The 8,905-nt window shown below is 62.2% G+C and overlaps 2 protein-coding genes across 2 annotated transcripts in view; one reads left to right on the top strand and one right to left on the bottom strand.

The window, feature by feature from the left end:
* Positions 1 to 276: 276 nt before the first annotated feature.
* Positions 277 to 6,842, top strand: TMEM150B (transmembrane protein 150B). Its single transcript, XM_006150383.2, has 6 exons — positions 277 to 629; positions 756 to 815; positions 901 to 968; positions 1,318 to 1,445; positions 4,094 to 4,277; positions 6,072 to 6,842. Exons 1-6 carry the CDS (start codon positions 562 to 564, stop codon positions 6,290 to 6,292), a joined length of 729 nt encoding a protein of 242 aa, XP_006150445.1. The 5' UTR covers positions 277 to 561; the 3' UTR covers positions 6,293 to 6,842.
* Positions 6,843 to 6,939: 97 nt separating this feature from the next.
* BRSK1 (BR serine/threonine kinase 1) overlaps positions 6,940 to 8,905 on the bottom strand; it is a 33,321-nt gene continuing 31,355 nt past the window's right edge. Inside the window, 1 exon segment of the mRNA XM_006150351.3 lies at positions 6,940 to 7,187. Coding sequence (XP_006150413.1) covers positions 7,030 to 7,187 — 158 coding nt within the window. The 3' untranslated portion in view covers positions 6,940 to 7,029.

The raw sequence follows: 8,905 nt of genomic DNA, 5'->3' as shown, positions 1-8,905 counted from the left end.
CAGTAAGCGGCGTGGGTCCCGAGGCAGGAGCGGCCGGGACCAGCGAGAGGAGAGCCTGCGCTCTTTAGGGCCCCGAGGGCAGGAATGAAGGAAGTGGTGGGCAGAGCCGGGCTGAGAACCCACAGAGCCCAGGAAGGAAGTCAGGGCCCCCAAAGCTGAGGTGCTGCCTGTCAGGTCAGGAGGACCCCGAAGTGGCAGTTTGGGGCAGGTCCCCTGGAAAGTGGCCGTGGGGCCAAGGCCGAGCGCAGTCTCCCAGGCTCTCCTGCTGGACTTTGCCTCAGCGGGTGGGGGCCGCCCCGCCCTGCCAGCCTGGAGAGGTGGGGCAGGTGGGGCAGGTGGGGCAGGTGCGGAGGGCCGGGGGCCTGCAGATAGGAACTTGCCCAGGCTCCCCGCCCACTGCCTGTGCCCGGGGCACCACACAGCACCTGGACCCTCCCCAGGGCGGGCTCTTCACCTGTGAGACTAGAGAGGCCGTGGAGAGTCGGAGACAGAGACGGAGACAGAGACACGCGGCAGACAGAGAGGTTCCAGTCTCAGTCCGTCTCCCCTGCGGAGCCCACCATGTGGGGCTACCTGACCCTCCTGCCCATCTGCCTGGCCCTGGGGGCCACTGCCGGAGTCTGGACCGTGTGAGTGTAGGGAGAAGGGCTGGGAGAGGGGGCCGGGGGCTGCTCCCGGGCTGGCGGGGAGGTGGGGGGTGGCAGCTCTGGTCCCAGGTCCCTGGAGGCCTCACCCCCCGCCTGTTCCCACCTCAGGTTTGCGCTCGCTGTGGTCAACAGGCCCCTGAACCTCACGGCAGGCTTCCCCTACATCAGGTGTGGCCTGGGGTCTGGACGGAGGGACCGAGGGACAGAGGGACACGGCTTTGAGGAGCCGGGGTGACCCCTTTGTCCTCCCCAGTCACTGCGGGAACGACCCCCCTGAGAGCTGCGTCTTCAGCCTGGTGCTCAACATGGGAGCTGCTGCTGGTAGGGCCCCAGCCCGTCCTCCAGCTGAGCCCGACTGTGCTTCCCCCAGACTCCTCCCTCAGAACAGGGGTTCATGCCCCCGGGCTCCTCGCCCGGGCATAGGGCATATAGGGGTCTAGTCCCCCAGCCTCTTCCCCCAGAACTGGGATCCAAGTTCCCAGCCTCCTGCCCTGGCGAACAGGTCCAGGCCCCAGTCCCTGTCACTCAGCCCTAGGGGCCAGGCCACCCAGCCTCTCCTTCCTCCAAATCCTGGAATTTGGCCCTGATGCCTGGGACCCTCCTCACCCCCCCTCCGCAGACCCCTGGTGGTCCCAGGAGTCTGTCCCAGGCCTCTGCCCCTCTCTCCCAGCTGCCTGGATCTGCACCATCCGTCACCACCAGCTCCGGGACTGGGGCGTCGCTCGGCGGCCCAACCAGGCCATTCTGTGTGCTGGCCTCCTCTGTGCCCTGGGCACCTCCATGGTGGGCAACTTCCAGGTGAGCTGTGCGCCCTGGCCTGCCCCGTCCCGGCCTCCACTGCCCCCACCCTGAGCCGCAGGCCCCCAAGGCTACTGAGAGGCCCCATCGTCCAGGGTCGCATGGCTCTGCAAAGCCCGGTGTGAGTCTCCATGTTCCGATCCATGCGGGTGGGCCCTGTCAGCTGGTCCATGGTGGTCAGAACCAACCTCAGATTCAGAGGCCCTGGGGCCCACAGCTTTAAGTTGTCAAAAATAAAAAACAAGCTTTTACAGGACCAGCAGATGGCATAATGGTTACACCGCTGGACTCCCACATAGTCGACTGCGGTTCTAGGCCCGGACCCAGTGGCTTAAAACTCACACTGGGTGTGTGTGCGTGCATGTCCCAAATCCTGAGAGAATGGAGGATAAGGGATTGTGGCGTGGCCATCCCCCTGGGGTGTGATTTCTTGCTTTCTAAAAACCTCTCTAAAAATAAAATAAACCTTTTTTTTTTTTTTTGGAGAGATTTTCGCTATAGGGCGCGTGCGCTCGCCAGACAGACAGAGACATAGAGACAGAAAGCGAGAAATCACCCCCCAGGGGGGATGGTCACGCCGCAATCCCTTCTCCTCCATTCTCTCGGGATCTTGGGCACGCACGCACACACGCCCGGCGTGAGTTTTAAGCCACCGGGTCCGGGACACGAACCGCGGTCGACTACGTGGGAGTCCAGCGACATAGCCATTACACTAACTGCTGGTTCCCAAATAAACCTTTTTTCAAAAGATTTATTTATTTAATTTTATTTATTCATTTATTTTAATTTGACCAGAGAGAGAGAAAGTGAGAAAGCAAGCCACCAGGTCCGGGACTCAAACCATGGTTGGCCATGTGGGAGTGTCCAGCACCTTAGCCGCCACGCCACCTGCTGGTCCCCAGTAAAATAAACCTTTTGCACACCAGGTACATGTGCATGCACGCCCAAACTTCCGAGAGGATTTTGAGAATAGAGGAGAAGGGATTACAGCATGGCTATCCCCCGGGGGGGGGGGGGGGGGTCTGTTGCCTTCTATCTCTGCCTCTCCTGCGAGTGCACACTGCCTATAGCAAAAATCTTTCTCAAGAAAATGCAAGGGAACCAGCAGTTAGCGTAATGGCTATGTCGCTGGACTCCCACGTAGTCGACCGCGGTTTGCGTCCCGGACCCGGTGGCTTAAAACTCACGCTGGGCGCGTGTGTGTGCGTGCCCAAGATCCCGAGAAGAGAATGGAGGAGAAGGGATTGCGGCGTGACCATCCCCCCTGGGGGGTAATTTCTCGCTTTCTGTCTCTCTGTCTCTCTGTCTGGCGAGCACACGCGCCCTATAGTGAAAACTAATCCAAAAAAAAAAGGGAGAGAGGGAGAAAGAAAATGCAACCAAACAAATAAATAAATAAACTTTGAGGGGCCAGCAGATGGCGTAGAGGTTAAGGCACTGGACTCCCACGTGGCTGACCTTGGTTTGAGTCCTGGTCCTGACAGGTTTAAACTCAAGCCAGGCCCATATGCATGTGTGCTCAAAATCCTAAGGGGAGAATGGAGGAGGAGGGATTACAGCGTGACCATCCTCCCTGGGGGGTGATTTCTTGCTTTCTGTATCACTGTCTCTGTCTTTCCAGTGAGTACATGTGCCCTATAGCAAAAATCTATCTCTAAATAAAAAAAATTAAGAAACGCTTTTAGAGACATGCTCTTATTGTTGTGCCCAGGCAGGCCTTGAACTTCTTTTTTTTTTTATTTTTTTATTTTTTTTCTTTCTTTTTTTTTAATAAAAAGTGGTTGAACTTCTTTTTTAAGGGATATTTATCTCATTTAATAGTTATTATTTAGTATTTTCTTAATTCACCAGAGAAAGAGAGAGAAGAGAAGCAAATTGGGAAAGCAAGCCTCCAGGCCTAGGACTCGAACCACTGTCAGCCGCCATGTGGGAGTCCAGCACCTTAACCACTACACCACCTGCTGGCCCCAGGGCTTGAACTTCTGATTTTCTTGCCTCAGCCTATGGAACAGCTGGTTTTATAGACACATGTGCTGGGCCCAGTTTTGTTTTCTTTAAAGTTTGCTTTAGGGTGCATGCACTGGCTGGAGAGAGAGAGAAAGAGAGATAGAGAGAGAGAGAGAGAGAAAGTGAGAAATCACCCCCAGCGAGGATGGGCACGCCACAGCCTCCTCTCCTCCATTCTCTTGTCAGGATTTTGGACACGCATGCACGCATGCCCGGCATGTTTTTGGAGCCACTCGGTCTGTGGCTCAAACCACACAGTCGGCCACATGGGATCGAGCACCTTAAGCTCCGCCACCTGCTGGTCCGCCACATGGAACTTTTACTATTGAAAACGTCAGCGTGGCGGCTCCCCTGTCTGTACCACTTAGGGCTTTTTCACCCCCACCGTGGACAGATTTACCCGCTTAGGGCAATATCCATGCCTCTCGCCCCTAGACTTGCAAGGATTACCCTGCCGTGTTTACTGAGCCCAGCGTGGGTCTGGGGCCAAGAGTGAGCCAGGGGACAAGGGGCCTAGTGCCCACTGTGGCGCTGACCACAGCCTCCGTGCCTAGCCGGTGGGCATGGCACTTGGCCCGTCGTGGTCTGCTGGGCTCCCAGCCCCCCACTGGGTGTCCCTCCCAACCTCCTCCCTCCCCCAGGAGAAGAACCAGCAGCCCACACACCTGACGGGGGCCTTCCTGGCCTTCTGCATGGGCAACCTCTACTTCTGGCTGCAGCTCCTAGTCCTCTGGCGGATGAAGAGCCCGCCGCAGCCCGGGGCACCCTGGATCGGGCCGCTGCGCCTGGGCCTCTGCAGCCTCTGCACCGTCCTGATCGTAGCCAGTATCCTTGCAGGGTGGGCAGGCGGGCGGGCGGGCGGCATCCCCTGCGCCTTTGCTGCCAAGCCCCTTCCCCGGGCTTCAGTCTGCCTGGGGTGCAGCCCTGGGGTCACTGCGGGACTCAGGTGCATGGCCACCCCACCTCCATGTTCTGGAGGGGGAACAGCTTCCGCTGCTGCCGTGCGTGCGTGGTGCCTCAGTTTCCTCACGTATGGAAGGCGGCTGGCAGGGCCCCTCCATACGTGACACACGTGAGGCACCTGGGCCCATGCCTGGCATGTAGAGGGGCCGATGCATCTCGGGGGACTGACAGTCGGCTGCATGCCCGCGTGGTGCCTGGACTCATGCAGGCCAAGTCTCCCGGCCGAGACCCACCGGGAGTCATGTGGCGCAGCCAGTGGCGACCGTGGACCGTGGTGGGCGTGTCTACCCCACAGCAGTGGCGTACCCACCTGCCAGAGCTGGCTGCTGGACGTTGGCCAGAGCCTCACTGGGTGGCGACTCAGTTCCAGCTCGCTGAGTCACCCCAGAACCCAGACGTGCCACCAGCCTTGCCCGTCTCGGGGTGGGTCAAGTCCTGCCTGTCCTGGTGTCCGTCATTAGACGGAGTGGTTTCCATGGCAGTGATGGTTACTGTGGGGAGAGGGCAGAGTGCTCTGCAGGGCAGGAGGGCCGTGTGGGAGGGCGGCTCCGGAGGCTGGGGCAGCTAAGACGGCCAGTGCTGGTTACCACCCTACTCTGCTTTGGAGTTGCCCAGCCAGGTGGAGAGGGCAACCCCATCCCTGGAGGGCGCGACAGGCCGACTCCCCGCCGCGGGTGGAAGGGCCCATGGGGCCTGCAGCCCTGCTGGGTGATGAGGCCCAGCCCCTCTTCAAGGTCTTCAAAGCTGGCCTGAATCGGGTTGCTGCAGGGTCCCCTCCGTGGGGCCAGGGAAAGGGCCACACAGCCACCGAGTGTGACAGGGCCGGAAGCGTGCCAAGATGGGCCTGGTCGTGGAGAACCCGCGGCTGCTGGTCCAGAAATAGAAGCAGGGGCCGCTGCAGGTGTGCGGAGGGCGAGAAAGCCCGCTCAGGGAGGGCGGGAGGCCACGGCGCCAGGCTGGGTCTCTCCAGCGGGACTATGAGGAGTCAGGAGTATGGGCTCCTGCCTGGGAACAATGGGGAGCCCCAGAAAACAGCCAGGAAGGGTCGGGGCAGCGGGCCGGGCCGGGGCTTAGAACCCTCGGATGCGTGGACTGCAGTCTAAGGTGGTCCCAGGGCCCAGCTGGAGCCCACGCAGACAGTGGAGGATGAGAAGCAAGAAGATGGCTTCCGGGAGAGAGATTCCAGAAAACAAGTCGGCCAGGTGGGAGCCGCAGCTCTGGGCTAGCAGGGGCGGGGGGCAAAGGGACAAGGCAGGGCCCGGAACAGGACGCAAGACGCAGGACGCGGAGAGAGGTGAGGGGCCGCCCGCGGAGACCTGAGTGTGCTCATGCGTAGATGGTGGAGCTGCCAGAGGTGGGACACCCAGAAGCAGGAAGTCTTGGGGAGAGATGAGCTGTTCGGGGTGAGGCAGGCCCTGCGGTGGCTGGCTGGGGGGCTGCAGGTGAGGATAGCAGGGCCTTCCTCAGAGGGGGCCTCGCGGGACTGGAGGCTGTTGGGGACACTGGGAGTGCGCCCTGACGAGGAGTACCCAGGGACACATGGATACGGAGCTGGGGTTGGTGGGGCTGGGACCTCTGAGATGTGGCAGGCGGTGGGCCGCGGGTGCGCCTCCCCGGGGACACGTGGCGGTGGTGGTGGCCTTGACTCTGTGGCAGTGGTGGTTCTGCACAGGCGGCTGCTGCGCTCGGCCTCTGCGGCCTGCGAGTGGGCAGTGGCCCTGCTGCTGTTCGCGCTCTTCGGGCTCCTGGCGGTGGACTTCTCCAGACTGGACGGCCGCAGTCTGACCCTCCGGCCCCGGCCTGGGCCCGGGGCCAGCCGCGGCACCCCGCCGGCCTCGCCCACCTCCCTGCAGGTCCAGCTGCAGCAGGCACTCTGACCCGGCACCCTCGCCAGTGGAGACAGAACGAGTTGCACCTGGGCCCCCACCTTCTGGGATGGATGCTGGGGAGCCCTGACAGCTGGGGGTGACTGCCGACACGCCGTCCTGCAGCCTCGTGGCCGTGGGCGCTCCCAGTGCTGGCCGGGGTGGCAGCCCCATGGCCTGTCCCTGTGGTCGCAGCTGCGTCTGCACTCGGGCACCAGGAAGCGAGAGGCCGAGGCCAGCAGCTGTCCCTGATCGAGGCGATTTATTATCATCATCGTTTTGTTTTGTTTTTTGCCGCCGGCGGAATCAGAGACACAGACGCAGGCAGGGTCACGCGAGGCCAGAATCCCTTCCGGAGAGCAAATCCGTACAGAAGGCATCGGGGACGGGGAGGACCAGGAAGAAGGGACCCGGGCAGGGGGGTTGGGGACGACATGGGACAGAGGACCCTGTCCGGATCTGCTAAGCCACCCCGACCAGCTCCCGTCCCTCCCCCACCCCACCCCGCAGAGAGATTGATCAATATATAAAATAATAAATTAATCAATAAATAAAATAGAAACGGCTCCCCTGCCCCATTTCCCTAGACCCCTCCCCTTGGGCACGGCCCCTGAAGCCCCACCCCTGCAGGGCAAGGCCGGTGTGTCTCCCCCTCCTGACAGACTCTGTGGGCCTTATTTACAGATTCACAGTTGGGGGGCAGGGAAGGGGGGTGGAGGGGGACCCCCTCCTTCCCTGGCCCCCTGGGGTCAGGGCAGAGGGGTCCCATTGGTGGCCAGGAGCTTCTTGTCCTTGGGGGGACCTCGGCGGGGAGAGCTGCTGAGCTCTGGGTCTGGTCGGCCAGGCGGGGGCTGCAGGCTTCGGGGTGGGGTAGCGGCAGGCCGGGTCTGGGCCCCGTTCTTCTCATCTGTGAGGGAGGAAGAAGTTCTGCACGGGCTCGAGGGGTCGAGCTTCTACCTGTGGGAGGGGTGGCATCTCTGGACCCTGGGAGGCCAGCTCCCTCTGCAGTGCCCACAGCCCAGGCCTCCTGTGGCCAGGTGCCGCGGGGCCCGGCCTCGGGAGAGCCTCAGAGGTCCGGGATAGGCCTCGCAGCCCCGGAGGGTTCCCGATTCGTCCCCCACTGGCTCACAGCCCGAGGGTGGGCGTGCCACTCCCCACTGTCAGCCTCCTGCGTGCTGGTGCTGGACCGATCCGGGCTCTCCCTGTGTCTTCCTTTCTTTAGGGAGTGTGGCCACTTCTTCTAGGGGACTGTGATAGAAATGTGGGTGGCCATCTGGCAGTTTCCATGGCCTGGAATTTCCTCAGGGACTTTTAGGCCCTGAGGTTCCCCGGCAGAGACCTGGGATGGGCAGAGATGGGCCCAGTGCTCGTGGCCGGTAACCGCTCCCAGGCTGACTCGTGCCCAGCCCCATGTGTTCTGCATCCCTGTGGCCCCTCGGGCTATGGCCAGGGTCTTGCAGGCCCTCCCTCTCAGGGGTGCCCTTTGAGGGTCCCTGCTAAGGCCAGCCTTCCCTGGCACCTGGCCCAGTGGGCGTGTGGCTTTCTGGCTGCCCTGGCACCGTGATGGAGAACAGGGTCCCCGTGATGCTATGGCATGCGGGCCAGTTGGCCACCTATGGGGCTGTTCTGGGAACGCGGGGCGTCCTGCAGCCTCCCAGCCTGCGCACCTGGTGCCCCCAGTGCCCCTCGCCCATGCCTGCTGAGACAGCCGAAAGGTCTCTGGCCATTGCCAAATGTCCCCGGGCAGCCGTGGCAGGCCCCCAAGGAGGCACCACATGGTGACCCAAGGGGAACGGGCAAGGACCCTGAGGCAGTCACCTCGACTATCTGGTGGGTCTGACTCAGGCATGCCAGTCCCGAGGAGAAGGCTACGGTCAGAGGGACACACGGCCTGTGGCTTTGGGACAGGAGGGCTGCACGTGACGTCAGGGTGGGCAGCTTCGGGAGCTGGAGGGGCAGGGAGACGGGAGGACTGGCGGACCTGGCCTCCCGCATCTCGCAAGCCAGCATGGGGCTTCGGGCCTCCGACCTAGGGCGATAACTTGGTGTGGCTCCAGCCACGGAGTTCACAGTCATTTGTCAGCAGCGGCTAAGGTCCCTAGTCCAGGGCCCCCAGCTAAGGGTCCCTGCTTGGGAGCAAAGACCCGGCCCAGGACTCAGCATCTTCTGGTGTTGCAGCCACCCTGGCTCCTGCCCTCCTGCTGGGCCTGCTCTCCTGCTTCTCTTCCACAGGGGAGGTGGTCCCCGAGAAACAAGCCCTGCTGAGGCCTGGCCTCCACTCTGTCTCTTGGTTGCTAGGAATCCCACTTCCTGACAACTGGGCTCGGTGAGCCCAGGGATGCTTGCTGCCCTGGGCACAGCTCGTCACACCCCTGGACACGGCTTACGACCCGGTGGCTGGGGACCCGTGGGCCCAGCACCAGGTGGGGTGAGGCCGATCCTGCAGAGGGTGGCCAGTCAGACCCAGTTTTGGACCGAAAGTCCTGCACCCCAGAAACTCCCCTCAGTACTAGGGAAACAGGGATGGCTGGTCCAAACCTCTGCTGACAGGTCTTCTGCTACCCCTGGAGACCACTGCCCCTGAGGGCCCCCCCCCCCGGCCCCGGGCGGGGGCCAGGGTGGGGG

This window comes from Tupaia chinensis, unplaced genomic scaffold (genome assembly GCF_000334495.1).
Source record: "Tupaia chinensis unplaced genomic scaffold, TupChi_1.0 Scaffold000286_1, whole genome shotgun sequence".
In the NCBI taxonomy this organism is placed as follows: domain Eukaryota; kingdom Metazoa; phylum Chordata; class Mammalia; order Scandentia; family Tupaiidae; genus Tupaia; species Tupaia belangeri.
The sequence above is the reverse complement of the archived record's forward strand: the minus strand, read 5'-3'. Positions and strand labels throughout refer to the sequence as shown.

Excerpts from the sequence above, each read along its gene's own strand:
- TMEM150B (XM_006150383.2), top strand. The coding sequence starts at position 562 with ATGTGGGGCTACCTGACCCTCCTGCCCATCTGCCTGGCCCTGGGGGCC. Across the intron at positions 816-900 it reads GCAGGCTTCCCCTACATCAG|TCACTGCGGGAACGACCCCC; the intron begins GTGTGGCCTGGG and ends TGTCCTCCCCAG. Across the intron at positions 969-1,317 it reads CAACATGGGAGCTGCTGCTG|CTGCCTGGATCTGCACCATC; the intron begins GTAGGGCCCCAG and ends CCTCTCTCCCAG.